Raw genomic sequence first — 19,553 nt, forward strand, 5'->3', positions numbered from 1 at the left:
TCAGTGGTTGAGTGTCTGCCTTTGGCTCACTTGGACAGTCCCACATCAGGCTCCCCATGGGGAGCCTGCTTTTCCCTCTGCCTATGTGTCTGCCTCTATCTCTGTGTCTCTCATGAATAAATGAATAAAGTATTTTTTTAAAATTAAAATAATAAAAAATATTATTTATTTTAACATGTAATGCCTTTATTACTATTATCTTAAATGAACAGATAAATATTTCTTACTTCTCATTTTGATTTCTGTACAGTAAATAGAGATAATATAGTTTACATAAACAAAAGGAGTGTTCTGTCCAAAATAAAAATTTGATCATATCATCCCCTTGATTAAAATCCTTTAAAACCCCTCTCGGTTTTCAGAATAGAAATCTAAGCATCTTGCTTAAAATGGCCCATCAAATGTCTGATTTAACAATATCTTCTAAAAACGTATTTCGCAAAACTATTTTACTTCAGGAATTCTAGAAGTTACCCCTCACACAAGAGTGCATATCTGTGATCAAGGATGTTCACTGCAGATATACTATAATATTGAAAATATGGAATCTAAATGTGCAACAATGGAGTCTAATTAAACATAACATGGTATATCCGTAGCAAGTTGCAGAAAAGTACATACAGTAGAATCCCATTTTGTAACAAAGTCAATAAGCACAGGTATTTTGGGGTATGCAGAGTAAATTTATGGAAAGAAATACATCAAAATAACAATGAAAGCTCGTTTAGAAATTAGAAAACATTTTCTTTTAAGAATTTTATGGTTTCGCTTTTACATTTAGCACGTTCATATATTTGAAAATTGTTTTGTATGTGATATGAGATAGGAGGCCTAATTTATTTCTAATTAAACAGCCAATTGCCGTGAGTCTTATGCTATCCTATCTTCACAGATTTGAAATGCTACTTTTGCTGTATAAACTCCTCATGTATACATGGTACTGATATAGGAGTGCATTCTGTTCCACCAAAATCTATTCTAGTGCCAGCACCAGATATCCTAAATAAGTACAGCATTATAATATGTTCTAATATTGCAAAGGTCAAATCCCCCCATTATTCTTTTTCAAAACATTTTTTTGGTGTTTTTGCATTAATATTTTTCTAGACCAACTTTAGAATCTGTGTGTTTAATTCCAGTACAATATTAAATGTGTGCATTAATTTAGGGAAACTTGATTTTATTTATTTTTATTTTTTATTATTTTTTAATTGAAGCACAGTTGACACACGATGTTACATTAGTTTCAGGTGTACAACATAGTATTTCACAACTCTGTGATGCTACCCTCAGCACAAGGGTAGCTACCCTCCGTCACCAAAGGGAAACTTGATTTTAATAAAATTGATTCTCTCCATTGAGGAATATGACATGTCTCTCTATGTATTCTTGTTTTCCTGTTCTTCAGGAATAAATTTCATGTCAGTGAGAGCTAAGCTTATGTCAAGTATTTCCATTTTTATTATTGTTGTAGAAAAGATAGCCTTTTTTTCATTGTATTTTAAGACTAATATTGCTGGCCTTTAAGAAAACTTCTGATTTCTACATACTTAAATCTGGCCACCTTACAGAAATCGAGTATGGAACTCCACCCTAGCCATAATCACCTGATTTGGTTTAGGGTCCTGTGTACCAACAAAGGCCATGTGATTAAATAACACGACTGAAAAGTGCAATGAAACAATAAAACCATGCTGTTCTTGATTCACACTGCAGTTAATCCCGGATAAAGACTGCTGCGAGTGTGCAAGTCACAGAGCCAGAAAGTGCAGGGAAAATGGGCTGGTGGCAATGGGAGCACTCATCTCCATCAGCCAACCAGACTGTGTGAAAAGGACACCAAGTGTTACAATTTTCCAAAGTATAAAAGAAAGCAATTGGAATCGATGTTAGAAATATACATTACCTCCTCAGGCACTCCAATTCGCTTAGCTGGGATTTTCTCAAAGTACCCTGCAAACATGTTTTCTGCCAAAGGACCATAGTTGTCAACAACACTCGGGGAATAAATGGTTCCCTATGTTTGAGAATAAAACAAGCACAGAATAAAGTACATAAAACTAAATTTTATTTTATTTTTTTTAAGATTTTATTTATTCATGAGAGACACAGAGATAGAGGGAGAGACATAGGCAGAGGGATAAGCAGGCTCCCCACAGGGAGCACAATGTGGAACTTGATCCCAGGACCCCGGGATCACGACCTGACCTAAGGTGGATGCTCAACCACTGAGCCACCCAGGTGGTGCCCCCATAAAACTAAATTTTAGTCACAAAGACATCAAGGAGGTCATTGACCAATGCCAGAAAGTAAGTGGCTTAAGTTTAATAGAAAAATCATCATTTCTAATATTAATTTTTCTCAGTATCATCAAAGTACCATTAACCATAATTATAAATTGATTATCTGATGAACTCATTTTGTGACTTCCTCTCCCTTAATGACCAGCCAAGCCCTAGATTTTTCCTGAAAAGATAGGTTTTCTAAAAGCATAATTAAATGAATAGATCAGAGAGGCACTTTGCTGGGGATAGGGAGATAGGGAAGTATTCTATCTTCCACCAGGCTTCTCAGTTTTATAACAGAAGCCTGGGCTGTTGTTATGGGAGACTTAGAAAAATCAATGTTTTCATGGGTTTTTCACTATGGTGAAATCACAGAGAAAACATCTGAATCCAATATAAAAGAACTAAAATTTTAATTTTGGGGGAATTCTTTTATTTAGCTTTTACTAGTTTTCTAGGGTTTATAAAGTCAAGAAAATTACTCAACTGTGTAACACATGATAAAGCTATTTGTTACTGACTCATAAGTACAGCAGAGGTTATGGGGAGGAAGAGAGGGAACAGAAGGAATGAAAGGAAGATGGGAGAATTTGGTATCATTCCAAATGATAATGGGTAATATACTGGTTTCCAATCAAACAATTTGGAACCTTCTATTAAAAGAGTATGAGGGGCGCCCAGGTGGTTCAGTCAGTTAAGCATCTGACTTTTGATTTCAGCTCAGGTCATGATCTCAGGGGGTGAGATTGAGCCCCACATAAGGGTCTACACTCAGTAGGGAGTCTGCTTGTCCCTCTCCCTCGGTCTCTCCCCCTCTCTTCTTCTCCCTCTGCCCCTCCCACCCCTCAAAATAAAATAAAAGAGGGTGAAATCTTCTAGAAATATTAAGGTTTAGACAAAATGCCTCTAGAGAACAAATGTGACTTTAGTAACATTAACATACCATTAAACGTTTTCAAGAAATGCACTTTTGGGGGCCAATATTCCAAGATATCAACACAAAGAATGGAACTATAATGATTTTTTTTTCCTAGAAATACATGAGTGTAGTGTGGGTAAGGTCAGGTCAGCTGTGAGGTACTGAAGGGAAATGAAGTTTCTGGTGGCAAGTCTGCAATCTGTTAGAGATGAGATTTCTCCAGTGACTTGCTTAGTTCTCACCGAGTAGCATGGGTAACAATATCTGCAGATACTATATAGAGAGACCTGTAGATAATACCCACAGATGTTATTATAGTTTCAGATACAGGGGTGATTACTATCTTAGCAATAACCAAAAAACATCACAGAGAAGTGGATACAAGCTGAGTTTTGCAGGATGAATGAGATGTTTCACGTGACCTCTCTCCTGGAGTACATGGCCAATATGCAATACCCAAGGAGGCTTAAGCTATATCTTGTTTCACAAAAAATGAAATTGAACATATCATGATTCGAACGTATTATGATTTTTTCCTCTACAATTTACAGTATGTCGCCGAGACATTTTCTCTTGACTTCTAATCCTCAGAAGAGCACAATTTGTCAACGGCTTTTGTATGGAAGTTTACCTACAGGGGCAACACAGTTGATCCTTATTCCACTGCTGGCCCATTCCACAGCTAAGGATTTGGTGAGGTTGTAAACCCCTGCTCTAGCAGCTCCACTATGCCTTAAAAGACAAAACATAAAATTACAATCGGCTTCCATCAAATGTTTTTCTCGTTAACTAAATGAACAGGTTTGTCAGTGACCTACCAGAGCCCCAACAATATATTCTTGTTGAGTCTGTCTTTTGGACTCTTGAACAATGGGAAAGAAGTGGATGCTTCGATGCTAAAGCCAAAACACAGCTATCTGACAGTTGAACAAATCTTACATTACAGGCACACATAAGATCCTCCAAAATACCATGACCATGAGAAATATTCCGAAAACCTTTTTATGATGTAGAGAAACTATCAAATTGGTAATCTTGAGGGTTACAAGTGTGGTTATTTTTAAAATGAATTATTTAGACGATAGGGATAAATTCATATATGAGGCTAAAAAACAGTATTGATAGAATTTTTAGACACCCTAACATTTAATTAAATTTTAACATACTTTCAGATAGGAAGTTCAAAATATTTAAGTTTTCATCTCTATGGGGTCTTATGCATAAGGTACAGATACACTGTGGCTTAGAACTTATTACGAGGTCCTTAGAAGCAAGTATGCGAGATCTGGGGGTGTATCCACTTCTCACTAGAGAAGACTTAGAGAGCCCAACCTTCCTGAAGAAACCCATCACTGTCCCAGTGTTAGCTGCAACAACCCTCATGGGACTCCAGGCAGAAGCCAATTACTTTGTCAGAATTCTCCAAGCAATCCCACCACCATCAGATGTGGCCACAACTTGTTGCTATTGCCATTAAGCAGTCCTGGGTCAATCTACTGTGTGAAAAGGACACCAAGTGTTACAATTATGCTCCCTTGCCCTGCCTACCGCCACCAATACCAAGAGGGGGCCCTAACCAACACTCAGCTGGGAAGAATAATTGAAATCGCCAGACTTCTCCATAATACCAGGAGCAAGAGGCAGGGGCAGGACCAGACATGCTTATGTAGAAGTACAATCAAGTCCTGACCCTTTTCTGGGAGGAAGACCTAGAGTCGTTTGTCCTTTTGCACTCAGGCCCCTGATCACCAGGGCCACCACATGAAGTCCTGCCTCTCATCATAGGAAAAGGCTAAACAGTCATATGAGGCTGAAGAACCAAGTGGCAGATGTTCCGAAACTGGTAGCTGCCCATGAGAGAAAGCCACTAGAACTGAGAGACAGAGCTGGAAAACCAGAGACTGGAATTATTGAATTTCAGCATCTGAATTAGTTTGTAGCACATGAGTAAGAGGCAGTTGAAGGGCAACAGAATAAGCCTTTCCAAAATATGACAGGAGCTCAGGACATGCCACTCAAAATATGCTATTTTGATACATTATGTTGACTGTAGGCATTTGAAAAACAGCAAATGCAGGGAGACACTTTCTCTGAACTCCCCTTATCTGCCTAAAGATAGACTGGGTTCCTTCAAAAGCAACCTAGTTGCCATAAATCCCCTCCCCAAGAGTTTCATCAACCAGGGAAGATGGTCTCTGGTCACAGGTATAAAGACTAGCAGTTGACTCCACACCCACATCTGTCACAAATTACCAGACTTCCCATCTATTCTTCCAAGGGCCCAGGCATCTTTCCTAAAAATTACTTTCTTTTTCTCTACAAGGCCCCCATTTCCCATTCCCTTTCCTTCTAAGATAATGGTTCAGTCTGTAGTCTAAGCTACTCAGGGAGGCTACTTGTTTTCCCCTGGGTATCTCCCATCACATATACATGATGTATGTGTGTGTGTGTGTGTGTGTGTGTGTGTGTGTGTGTGTGTGTGTGTGATCAAAGTTGTTTTTGTCTTGTTAATTTGTTTTTTATTACAGGGGTCTCAATAAGAACTCAGAATAGTAGAGGGATAATTCCTTTTCTCCCCCTACACAGTGTTCTCAAGCTTCACAGATGAAGAGAAGGCACTCAGTAGAAACTGAACACAAACATAACTGTATTTTCAGACTATGTTTCCATACTCAAAGATCTACTAGAGAAGGTAGCAGAGAAGGGGGTGATGTCGGAAGTGAAATGACTGATGATGTCAAAAGCATGTGCAACAGGTGTGAAAACCTGAGGCCCCCCACTCTATACCCGTTCCAGTTAAGGAAAGAAGGATGCAGTCTTCCTCCACGGTATTCAGTTCTGCAGAGAGTTATACTGAGAACTCGAAGAAGTTACTCTGGATCCCAAAACAGCACATCCTAATCTACTTATCTCTGGGGATAAAACAAACAAGCAAAACCAAAAAACCCAAAGAACAAAACAACAACAACAAAAACCTATGACATTTGTGAAGAAAAAAGTGAAGAGTTCATTCAAATCCAGAGAGACTTACAGCTGATCCAGTACTGTGTTCTGAAGGACTTGATACTGGTGGCATCCCTGGGAGGTCCAGGTGGATGAGAAGCCTGAATGGACCATGGGGGTTTTGTAAAGACTCCCTTTCCAGGAAGGGAGAGTGGTCCCTATCAGGACAAATTCAGCTTGGCAGTGACATGTCACATGAAGTGCTGCTGGCCCAGTCACTCTTCTTCTAAAGGAAAAGCCCAGAGGGACTGACATTTATTTGAACTATGAGTTGAGTGAGATTATATGTTACCATTTCCACGACAGGTCTCACATCCATTCTTTCAATGACCAATTTTCTGAAGTACGAAGGTCTTATTTCTGAATCAGATATGATTTAAAACCTCTTACAATCTGTGTGGGAACATATTATAAGTGATAAACTGTCTTGAAGTCTGTCACACTGCTTCATTTTCTTCCTCTAATTTATAAATAGGAGGCAGAGGGATGTACAACTCTCAGTGAATATAGCACTAACGAATGTTTTCAACGCTTCTACAACTTAAACACATAAAACCATACAGTATACGCTCTTTTTCATCTGGCTTCTTTCACTCAGAATAATTATTTTGAGATCCATCCAGGTTGTTGCATGAGTTAATAGCTCATTCCCTCTTACTGCCAAGTGTAGTCTGTTATGTAGACATACTACAGAGCTTAGTCATGCGCCGAGTGATGGGCGTTTGGTTTACACACTCTCTGTCCATGGGAGATGTGAGTTGCTTTTTTTTGGCTTATCTTTTGCCCTTGTAATTACTGACAATGACCCAAAAGATCAACAGCAGACTAAACTCCCCTGTGTCAGGATTCCTGGGTGGCACAGCGGTTTAGCGCCTGCCTTTGGCCCAGGGCACAATCCTGGAGACCCGGGATCGAATCCCAAGTCGGGCTCTCAGTGCATGGAGCCTGCTTCTCCCTCTGCCTGTGTTTCTGCCTCTCTCTCTCTCTCTGTGTGACTATCATAAATAAAAATAAATAAATAAAGGGGGATACTCCCTAACATTAAAAAAAAAAAACTCCCCTGTGTCAATGTAATGGAAAATAAGACCAGTCTCAGACAACATTAAGAAAAATAGGACAGCAATACGATTCAAACACATACAGAAGACATCCAGATAGCCTTTCAACAAATCAAAAGATGCTCCATGAGAATCCCATTTCTTGCCCATCAGAGTTGTCTAGAAGTTGATGACACACACTTTGGGTCAGGCTGTGGGGAACACACACACTCATACTGTGCTGGTGGGGGAGCAAGATGGAAAGAAATTTGGAAATACCTAAAAGTATGCATTTATCTTTCACCTGCACCCAGCAATCCAACTTCCAGGATGTACCCTGAAGATATAACTCCACCAATATGAAATAAATATGTACAGTGTTATTCACTGCAGAATTACTCGTAATGCAAAATGTAGAAACAATACAAGATTTCTATTAAGTCTGAGATCTTACATGCCATTTGAAAAGAAAAATTTGAAAAGAAATCCGTAGACCTGTAATAGTGGTATACCAAAAATTTTAATAATAATAATAATAATAATGATAATAATAAATACAGAGAGAAAGGGAGAAGGGCTGTTGCAGAAAAGTCTTTTTTATGAAAGAATATCAACTAATAAATAGAGAAATAATCACGACATCAGAAAAATCAACATTTTCTCACCCCTAATGTAAGTGATTCAGGTAAGAATAGCAATGGTTGCAAAAATCATGATGGCAAACAGAATATTCATTACCCTGCAGATCATGGATTATATACTACTAATAAAGAAATTCAGGTCACTGTCTTACTTGGTTAAACAAGTTATTTCTGGGATAAGAAGGTAAAATATTCAACTTTGTATCTTACAGAGTTTTATATATATATAAAAACTAGCATGCTTTGATTTTATAATACTAAAATAGGTCTATTTCATAAAAAGAAATATTCTATGTTGGAAAATAAAAAAAGTCCTTAATTAAAAAAAATGGAAGGAATCAGAATTTACTAAAGATATGAAAGAAATCAGCAAAACAATTTATTTGTAAACCAGACTTTTAAACTACTAAACGTGTGGTTTTCAAGTAGCTTCCTGGCACACTGTTTTTCTCTGTGGTCTAGGTGGATGCCCTTTTAGGTTATTATGAAAGAATTGACTGAGCCAGTAGGCTAAATTAGTTCACTGATTGACTTTTTCTTTTCTTTTTTAATCCATTTCCAAATTCCACATCAGAATAAGAGTCAAATATGTCAAATTCCATTATGGAGTAACAATTTAGCAGTTCTGTCTAAAACTGAATAGGTATATTCACAGTATTCAAATCTAAATCAATCTAAATTAGTTTCATTTCCACACATTAACAAAAACGATATCTCCAGGCAATGATGACCAGTTTAGTGACATCTGGATTAGGATTACTGGATAAAATATAGGACATTCCATTAAATTTGAATTTCAAATGAAAACAAAAAAAATTTTAACATAAGTATGCCCCATGTAATATTTGGGGCAGACTTAAAATAAAAAAATTAATGGGGTGTCCTGGTTTTCTTTTCATGGTAAACCTGGGAAGTCTAATAAGGATGGGAATACCTTGGAAGTATATTTTTATAAGTTCAAATAAAGGGCAATGCTAAGTATTAAGATCAAAACTCATTAAAGAATTAAGGATTGTGACTTAAGAAATTTTCTCCACTCTCCTCCTCCTCATTCACAGGACAAAACCCAAAGACATAAGAAAAAATAAATATACATTAAGTATACTTACGTAAATCCTGGATATCCATTTCTAGTAAGGATAATAATATTGACAATAGATCCTCCATGCTCTTTCATCCAGGAATTGTAAACTGCAGGAAACAGAACAATGACAATCACATGAAATAGTGTCCTGACTCTTTTCTTATCCACTATCCCAGCACATTGCTTGTTATTTTAATATTTTTAATTTAAATTTCCTTTAAAAAAAGGATTTTATTTATTTATTCATGAGGGACAGAGAGAGAGAGAGAGAGAGAGAGAGAGAGGCAGACACACAGGCAGAGGGAAAAGCAGGCTCCAGGCAGGGAGCCCAAAGCAGGACTTACTCAGGACCTCAGGATCACGCCCTGGGCCAAAGACAGACACTCAACCACTGAGCCACCCAGGTGCCCCTACATTTCCTTTTTTTAATAAAAAGCCCGATTGAAAATAATTTACATATCACAAAATTCATTCATTTTATGTGTATAATTTAATAACTTTTAATAGAGTCATGCAACCACCATTACAATCCAGTTTTAGAACATTTCCATCACCCCCAAAAAGTTCCTTTGTGTCTATCTGCAGCCCAAGCCATCCCTAAGCAAACCTTCATATACCTTCTGTTTACATAAATTTGGCTTTTCTGGACATTTCATATAAATGAAATCACACAATATGTGGTCTTCTGTGTCTGGTTTCTTTCATTTACTGTTTGTGAAGTTCATCCATGTGGTAACATGTATCCACAGTTAACTTTTTATTGTAAATAGTATTCCAGTGAATAGATATGCCATATTTCATTTATCCACTCCTCACCTGATGAACATTTGGTTTCCACTGTTGGGTGATTATAAATACAAATCTTTGTGAGGACATGTTTTTATTGCTCTTTGGTAGACACTTAAGGGTGGGACCGCTAGGACATATGGTAACTGTATGTTTAACTTTTAAAAAACTGCTAAACTATTTTTCGGTGTTTCTACTATTTTCTATTCCTACCAGAAATGCAAGAAGGTTCCACGTTCTCCATACTATTATTGTCTGACTTCTTGATTAGAGTCACTCTAATGGCTTGAAGTGATATTTCACTGAGACTTTTTCTTAAAATATTTTATTTGAGAGAGAGAGAGAGAGCCATGTGTGCAAGAGCAAGAGGGGTACAGGGAGAGGGAGAAGCATGCTCCCCGCTGAGCGGGGAGCCCTACACTGGGCTCAATCCCAAGACCCAGGGATCATGACCTGAGCTAGAGGTAGACACTTAACTGACTGAGCCATCCAGGCACCCCCCACTGAGGTTTTGATTTGCATTTCCCTCATGACTAACAGTGTTGAGAATCTTCTGATGTACTTATTAGCCATTCATATATATACTTTCGTAAAATATCTATTCAGGGATCCCTGGGTGGCTCAGCGGTTGAGCGTCTACCTTTGGCTCAGGGCATGATCTTGTGGTCCTGGGATCAAGTCCCACATCAGGCTCCCTGCATGAAGCCTGCTTCTCCTCCCACTGTCTATGTCTCTGCCTCTCTCTCTCTCTCTCTCTGTCTCTCATGAATAAATTTTTTTTAAAAAATCCAGATCTTTTGCCCATTTCTTAATTGATTTGTTTTCTTAATATTGAATTATAAAAGTTCTTTTTATACTCTGGATTTGAGTCCTTTATCAGAAAAGATATGGGAATCTTTTCTCCCAGTCTATGGCTTACTTTTCATTTTCTTAATGTTGTCTTTTGAAGCACAAACATATTTAATTTTGATTAAGTCCAATTTATCAATTTTTTTTTTTTACTTTGGTATTTTGTGGTATATCTCAGGACTCTTTGCCTGAGCCAAGGTCATAAAGATTTTGTCCTTTGTTTGCTTCTAAAAGTTATACAATTTTACTTTTTGCATTTAGGTTCATGGTCCATTTTGTACTTTTGGTTAACTTTTATTTATGGTGTGAGGTAAGGGTCTTTTTGCATGTGGATAGCCAATGTCCCAGAACCATCTGCTGAAAACACTATCATTTCCCCCATAGAATTGGCCTGGTTCCTTTGGCAAAAATCATAAATAAAAGAGTCTGACTTTTATTTCTGGACTGACAAATTTGTGCCAATGATCTATACATCTACCCTTATGACAGTACCATACTGTCTTGAAATCAAGAAGTATTAAGTCCTCCAACTTTCCTCTTTTGCAAAACTGTTTTGGCTATTGTGAGTCCATTGCATTTGCACATATATTTGGGATCTGCTTGTCAATTTCTGCAAAAGTAATAGGAACTGCACTGAACCTACAGATCAATTTGGAAAGAACTACCATCTTAACCATATCAAGCCTTCCAATTCATAAATATCAAATGTGTTTCTATTCATTTCGATCTTTCATTTCTGTCAGCAATGTTTTGTAGTTTAGATATGAGTCTTATCCTTCTTTTGTTAACTTAATTCTTTAGGTATTTTCTTTTCTTTTCTTTTTCTTTGGGGAGAGAGAGAGTGGGAGTGCGAGGGAGAGGGGGAGAGAGAGAATCTTAAGCAGGCTCTATGCCCAGCACAGAGCCCCACAGCCACACAGGACTCGATGTCACGACCCTGAGCCCATGACCTGAGCTGAAATCAAGAGTCGGATGCTGAACTGAGTTACCCAGGCATCCCTCATTCTTTAAGTATTTTATCCTTTTTCAAATAGGATACTTGATATTTAGTCATCAACTCTATTCATACAAATCAAGGCAATGCCAGATATGTACCCTCAAGACTCACTTCAATAGAAATCTAATTTTTAGAATATAAAGGCCAGAGAACAATGTAAGACCCATTCCTATTAAAGGCTTGGGCAAAAATAAGAATGCTTTCCTATTATTACTTATTCCTTTCCAGTGAATTCTTACCAATACATAATATATGACCAAAAAAAAAAAGGAGGTAAAGCCACTAGAAAAGAAGACATAAAGTATAGTATTTCCGAACTCTATGAGAATTCTTTCTTATTATTTTCACATTGTTGAAACAGGGATATATCTCATAGTTGGTGGCTTCTTAAGATTCAAATGTACGTTCTTAGGGATATACTTAGGGATATACTGTACTTTCTTAGGGTTATATAAAATGATCGTGCACTTTACAATTGACTGTATCTTTGACAATGAAACACAGCATTTATTTTTGGACAACATGGTTGTGAATCTAAAACACTCAAAAGACTAATTTTAAAAACTATTAGATAAAACCACAAATTACTAGATATAGCTACAAGATCAACTTGAGAAAATAATTCTTCCAGAAACCAACAGTAATCCAGTTGAAAAATAATTGGGGAAAAAAGCCCATTCAAGGGGCACCTAGGTGGCTCAGTGGTTGAGTGTCTGCCTTCAGCTCAGGTTGTGACCCTGGGGTCCTGGGATTGAGTCCCTCATCGAGCTCCCCACATGGAGCCTGCTTCTCCATCTGCCTGTGTCTCCGCCTCTCTCTGTGTTTCTCATGAATAAATAATTTTAAAAAAAGCCCACTCAAAAGTACAGAAGTTATCAAAAATATCTGATGTAACCTTAATTTAAAAAATACAAGAGAGGCACCTGGGTGATTCAGTGAGTTAAGCATCTGACCCTTGATTTTTGGCTTGGGTCAATGACAGGATCATGAGTCCAAGCCCTGTGTTGGGCTCTATGCCCAGCATGAAGCCTACTTAAAAAAAAAAAAATAAAAAGAGATTTAAATGTTATGTAAACATAAACCTTTGCCAAAAATTATAAAATAAGAATTCGGGATCCCTGGGTGGCACAGCGGTTTGGTGCCTGCCTTTGGCCCAGGGCGTGATCCTGGAGACCCGGGATCGAATCCCACGTCGGGCTCCCGGTGCATGGAGCCTGCTTCTCCCTCTGCCTGTGTCTCTGCCTCTCACTCTCTCTCTCTCTGTGACTATCATAAATAAATAAAAATTTAAAAAAAAATAAAATAAGAATCCATTAATAGAAAGATGTGCCATGATGAAGAGATGGTATTTCAACACATTAACTATTTTCAAATTATTGATAGGTTGAACACAATCCAATCAAATTCCCCACCAGGATTTTTGAGGAAAAAACCTTAATATAAAATTCATCTGGAAGAAGAAAAGGTCATGAATAGCCAAGAATAGTTTGGAAATTAAAATAAATAAAGTACTATGTGCCATATCAAATATCTAAAAACTTTGTAGCTATATCTTTGTACAGATTCTTAATGATTTTCTCATGATAAAGTCCTAGAAATAAAATTATAAGATTAAAGCATATCCATATTTTACAAATACTGTCAAATTACTACCCAAAAAATGCAACAAGTTACATTCCTGTGTTGTATGTGAATACATGCAGCAGTAAATGCTAATGACATGGAGTTTCTGAGCCCCTGACAATTCTCTTTCAAGATTATCTATGATCTTTAAATAAAGACACCTTGACTTTTTGGGTTATTGATCTTACTTGCCTGCTTTGCACATGTAGAAGGTGCCTGTCAGGTTGGTTTCAATCACAGCATGCCATCCCTTTGCATTAATGTGTTCCATAGAAGACAAGAACTGGCCTCCTCCATTGTTTACCAAAAAATTGATTTTACCATAAATCTCTAAGGTGGATCTGACCAAATGGTTCACCTAAAGAAAAATGTTAAAAGGAAACTGGTTAATAATCTAACTTGCTACTTGGACTGATAGCTTGCTCCAGGAGAGGAAAATAACTTGCAGTCTGTTGCAGTCAATGGTAACTCTAAATGCCACAATATCTACAGATCATAAAGCTAAGTTGGTCATTTAGATGACAAGATTTATCCAAGAGCCGGGATCACTCCTAAATCCAAGCCTACCTGTATGAGTTTGTAAGCTGTAAACCTAGAATAATGAATAGTACTGAAATCAGGTTAAAATTAACATTAAGAAATGAATGAAAAGGGGCACCTGTCTGGCTCAGTTGGTAGAACCTGTGACTCTTGATCTTGGGGTTGTGAGTTTGAGCCCCACGGTGGGTGTAGAGATGCCTGATTACTTAAATAAAAAACCCTGGGATCTCTGGGTGGCCCAGTGGCTTAGCACCTGCCTTTGGTCCAGGGTGTGATCCTGGAGTCCCTCCCTCCTGTGTCTGGAGCCTGCTTCTCCCTCTGCCTGTGTCTCTGCCTCTCTTTCTCTCTCTCTGTGTTTCAAATAAATAAATAAATAAATAAATAAATAAATAAATAAATAAATAAATAAATAAAATCTTTTTTAAAAAATTAAATAAATAAAATCTTTAAAAAAATAAAATAAAGAAATGACTTAAAGGGCAAAAGGCACAAAAAGTAATCTCGCTGAGACCACATCCTTGCTTAGTTTCCTTATCTTGTTTCTTTCCATCTCTTCCTCTGGAGGTAATTTGCTCAATATATCATTAGCAAAAGAATCTCTTTCACAGGCTCTGCTTCCAGTCCACCTCATCTAAGACAGCTACCATAGGAACACCTGAACCACAGGGATAGGAACCACTACTCTAAATAAAATGAATGAACAAACAATATAGACATATTCACATTACCTCTTTTTCTTTGCGAATGTTGCATTTTATGGGAGAGACCTGAGCCTGGTTGGTCGGGGGTAGGCTGGCCCTCAGTTCTTCTGCAGTAGATTTTAATCGATCAAAATTACGAGATGCAATGACCACATTACATCCTGAAAAGAAAACAGTCAAAGAGTAAGTAAATATACTTTCTTTTTTTTTTTTTTTTTTAAAGTCCATTGAATTAGGAATTCTGGGGGTAGGGCCCAGCAGTTTCAGTTAGTCCTCCAGGTGATTCAGCTATCCATTAAAATATAAGCGCTTTTGGCCTAGGAGATTTACAAGCCAGCAATAGAAGTTATTTTAATTATCCAGAGTGCATTATTCCCGGAAAGTCTTCTCCATCTTGTGTTGACTTGCATTTCTCCTTGCCAGCACATCTGCTCTTCCCACACCAGCCAACTCCCAGGAATAAGTTCATATACTTCATCAGTTTCATTCTTCTGAAAAATATATTTATAAAGTAAATATGCTTTCACTGGTTGTCCAAACTAAAAAAAAAAGTCCCTCCCCCTGCTCTTTCTCTCTCAAATAAATAAAATCTTTTTAAAAAGAGCTGGGGGCGGGGGGCATCTGGGTGGCTCAATCGGTTTGATAAGTATCTGCCTCCTGCCTTCAGCTCAGGTCATGATCCTAGAGTCCTAGAATTGAGCCCAGCATGGGACTCCCTGCTCAGTGGGGAGTCTGCTTCTCCTTCTCCCTCTTCTCTTTCCGCTGCTCCCTTTCTATCTCTCTCTCCCTCTCTCTCAGTCACTCTTTCTCTCTCAAATAAATAAATAAAATCTTTAAAAACAATGTATAGAAAGTGTTTCATGTGTGCCCATAAAAAAGACGAATCGAGGGATCCCTGGGTGGCTCAGCGGTTTAGCGTCTGTCTTCAGCCCAGGGCCTGATCCTGGAGACCCAGGATTGAGTCCCACGTCGGGCTCCCTGTGTGGAGCCTGCTTCTCCCTCTGCCTGTGTCTCTGCCTCTCTGTTTCTCTCTGTGTCTCCAATAAATAAATAAATAAATAAATAAATAAATAATCTATCTTTAAAAAAAAAAAAAGATGAATCGAGACTTCTGCTTCTGGTTAAAATGGAACATCAATAAGTGAACTTACTCTCCAAACCTAAACAACTAAAAAACTGGACAGAGTATAATGCAGAATGGTTTTCAGGCACTGGGCATTGGGTAGCAAGACAGTGATCTCTAGAGAGTAGAAGCAAATAATGCGAGCCCTAGGATCCTTGCATCTTGCTGCCTGGAAAGTTTCCCAGGTGCAGCTCATGAAGGAGGAGGAACCCATTCAGACCCCAGGAAGGGACAAAGTTGAGTGTCCAGGGAGGCCAAGACAGCACTGGGAATAGTCAGTGTTTCCACCGAGGCAAAATCTTTCAAGAGACATTGAGTCAAATACTCAGAAGAGTACGGCCTCAGTAGTGAAGCAAAATTAACCCTAGATTAAAGGCCATTCAGGTCAACACTTAACATACAACAAGCCTCTCTTAAAGTATCAAACGGTTTCCAAGCAGCTGCATAAAATATAAACTTCACCTATAGCTCTTGAGTCCACAGATTACTACTGAACAACAGATGATCAGTGACTGATCATGTCACTTCTTTCTATGTCTGTGCATGGTTGGGCACTGGGTCTTCAATTCTCGCACAGACAGCAAAGAATACAATTGCATTGCCTCCATGTCTCCAAGTAATAAATCTATGATTGAAGGAGGCCTGGTCAGAAAAGATGAAAATACAACAAAAAAAATAAAAATTGGTAACACTGGAAGTGAAATTAGAATTGAATGTAAATGGAATTCTAAAAAGGCATAGTGGCCCTTGTGAGTGTTGACACCACCACCACTGTTTTCCTTAAGTAAAAATACTAAGCTATGACATCCTAAAATATCCATTCACCCTGTGGTGGGATCCTGAACCTTACTGTTCATTGCTGCCAGAAGGTCCTCTCCTCGTTGTACACAACATCTTAGCTCATCCTAAAAGGAACCTTTCCTTCTTTTCATATACAAATAAATCAGAAATACTGGTCAAGGCAGCCTCAGATAGAAGGAGGAGCCTTGCAACTTCTGGACTTCCCAGAGGTATACAGTAGATTTAAATTGGATTATATTGATAATTTTCCTCCCTCTCTTCCACCAAGCTGAGGCTGGTAGTCCCTTTCTGTCACAGAAAAAGAATGATAAACTTGAGAGCAAAGACAAGGATCTGGTTTGAATTCAATTTGAATGGTCTTCCTTGATGGAATCAGGATTCCCTTTGTCTAACAGAATCTGTCCAATAGATTCCAGAGGGTTCCAGTTGTGTTCACTCTCTCTTACCTAGGTAAGGGCTTTTGGCTAGGGCTTTTGGCATCCTCTCAGAAAAAAAAGAAGGATCAAAACCATTTGTGAAAGATGAAACAACAATCATCATTTTAAAAAGCATGCCTCAATATTCAGCTCATAAAACTAATAAAAACAGTCTGCCACAGGATAAAGCTTGACAGGATCCCTGGGTGGCTCAGCGGTTTAGCACCTGCCTTCAGCCCAGGGCGTCATCCTGGAGACCCGGGATCGAGTCCCACGTCAGGCTCCCTGCATGGAGCCTGCTTCTCCTTCTGCCTGTGTCTCTGCCCCTCTCTCTCTGTGTTTCTTGTGAATAATCTTAGAAAAAAAATAAAAGGATAAAGCTTGACAATGCAAAAAAAAATTTTTAAAGATCTTATTTATTTATTCATGAGAGACACAGAGAGAGGCAGAGACATAGGCAGAGGGAGAAACAGGCTCCATCCCAGAACGCTGGGATCATGCCCAGAGCAGAAGGCAGACACTCAACTGGTGAGCCACCTAGGTGTCCTGACAATGCAAACTTATCAATAAGAACAAAGTTCAATTATATGAAAATGCATAAAAGGTTCTGTAAAGTGGAGCCAGGATCTGACAACTGTGTTGGGAAGGTCATTCTGACCACATAAAATGATCATTGATTCTGCTATTTTTACAGTTTTCCTGAAATGGGATAGAATTTGGTGTTGGGAGTAGAATGTTGGCTGGTGAAGCCATGCTAGAGCCAGAATAAAAAATGTTCATTTCCATTTTTTTTTTCAGGTCTCCTGGCTGCCTCAGTTGGTAGAGTACATGACTCTTGATCTCAGGGTTGTTAGCTGGAACACCACCATGGGTAGAGATTACTTAAAAATAAAATCTTTTTTTAAGAAGATATATTTTTTAACATACTTTTTTTAGTTCATACTATGTGCGAATCATTAGAAACACAATGGTGAGTAAAGGCGATTTATGTATTCCTGAAAAAAATTCTTAAATGAAGACGGTTTAACCAAATCACTTACAGAAAAAGTTGTTCCTGTTAACAATGTTACAAACTGCCTTCCACTCTTTTTCTATGTATTTTTCATTAACAACCAATTTTGAATTGGAGTATTTTGTTTAGAATCCTGCTTTGATTATATTATACCTTTTCCCACCATAGTCTTCAATAGTAAGATGTTTCAATAGTAGTATTTTTCATTCTTACTGATTTAATGATTGCCTTTTAATGGATACTTAGTCATTTCCAATGTTTCACTATTCAACACTACAGCCTTTTAGGCAAATCTGTGTTTGTCTCTGTTTCCTTAGAGTTAAACCCCAAGAGAAGAATTACTAGTCACAGAGCCAGAACATTAATACTTTTTTAAATCTTTCTTTTTCCAAATCGTCCTTTAGAAAACTTGCAATAGTTTACAGTCTTGCCTGCCTTCTCACTCTCTCAACATTTACATTTCCCCCAATGTCTTAAAAGATTGCAAAGCCGTGGCATCGTATTACTGTTTTATTTTGCATTTTATTCCAGTAGAGTTGATTATTTTCTCATACACTCATGACTTATTTTAGTGCTCCATTTGGAACACTTGGTCCGTATCATTAGCCTGCATTTCTCTGTGTTAGCTCTTTTCCCTGTTTATTTAGATCTTTTCCCTATTTGTGAGAGCTCTCTATACATTTGTTGTACATCATACAGGTTTTTCTTCTTATGCCTTTAAACTTTATTTACATGACTTTTAAATTCAATAAGGATTTACATCTTCATAGAGGTAAACCTAGTCTATTTTCCCTTTTGCGATTTCTTGTTCAAGTGCTTACAAAGTCCTCCCTTCTCCCAAGTTAAGGTAGAATTACAAGAGAAGGGGCACCTGCATGGCTCAGCGGTTTAGCGTTGCCCTTTGGCCCAGGGCGTGACCCCGGAGTCCCTGCCTGTGTGTCTGCCTCTCTCTGTCTCTCTGTGTCTCTCAGGAATAAATAAATAAAATCTTAAAAAAAAAAAAAAGAGAGAAAGAAAGAAAGAAAAGAAAGAGGCCATGAAGATCATATACGATAGGCAGGAGTCTCTCGGTGTTACAACCTTTAACACCTAAGGGAGTGAAACGAAGTCGTCTTGTGTTTCCTCCTTAGGTAACACATGGGCTGGATTCCCTGTAGACACATCTACAAATAACCCCGCAGCACGTTTCCGCAGGTCTAAGGAGAACGACCTTCCCTACCTCGAGCACCATCATCTCTGATGCTAACTGTTCCCTTGACTTTACAAATAGGGGCCTCGCCATTCAACGCTTCCGCACACTTTCTTGGCAACTGCGGTCCGAGTGCCCCCGCGGGTCCGACTCCGCGCACCTGCACAGCCTCGGGGCTTTGCAAGTCCCCGTCGCCCAGGCCGGCCTCGCAGCCCCCTGGCTCCCGACCCCAGGGAACGCGGGTGCGCGACCCCGGGGGCCCTCGATCTGGGCAGCCTCACCCGCGGGGCCTGCGCTCGTACCCAGATGCAGGAGCTCGGTGGCGATGGCCTTCCCGATGCCCGTGGCCCCGCCGGTGACGATGGCCACCTGCTGCAGCAGCAAGCCGGAAGCCAGGAAGCTCCTGCGCTCCACCCGCGGCTTCATGTCTGCGGAGGACCTGGCTCGCTGCAGCGCGGGGCTCCCAAGTCCGCGGCCCGCGGGTGGGCGGGGCTAGAGGCCGCCGCGCGCACGTGACCGCAGGCCCCGCCCCCGCCGCGAGGCCCCG

At 39.0% G+C, this 19,553-nt stretch overlaps 1 protein-coding gene across 1 annotated transcript in view; it reads right to left on the bottom strand.

The window, feature by feature from the left end:
- Positions 1-19,482, bottom strand: part of PECR (peroxisomal trans-2-enoyl-CoA reductase) — a 28,861-nt gene extending 9,379 nt beyond the window's left edge. The window contains exons 1-6 of the mRNA XM_055345348.1: positions 19,309-19,482; positions 14,493-14,626; positions 13,417-13,582; positions 8,995-9,076; positions 3,840-3,936; positions 1,907-2,017 (exon numbers count right to left, since the gene is read on the bottom strand). Coding sequence (XP_055201323.1) covers positions 1,907-2,017; positions 3,840-3,936; positions 8,995-9,076; positions 13,417-13,582; positions 14,493-14,626; positions 19,309-19,432 — 714 coding nt within the window. The 5' untranslated portion in view covers positions 19,433-19,482. The remainder of the gene's footprint in view (positions 1-1,906; positions 2,018-3,839; positions 3,937-8,994; positions 9,077-13,416; positions 13,583-14,492; positions 14,627-19,308) is intronic.
- Positions 19,483-19,553: the final 71 nt, after the last annotated feature.

Source organism: Nyctereutes procyonoides, unplaced genomic scaffold (genome assembly GCF_905146905.1).
Source record: "Nyctereutes procyonoides isolate TBG_1078 unplaced genomic scaffold, NYPRO_anot_genome, whole genome shotgun sequence".
Taxonomy (NCBI): domain Eukaryota; kingdom Metazoa; phylum Chordata; class Mammalia; order Carnivora; family Canidae; genus Nyctereutes; species Nyctereutes procyonoides.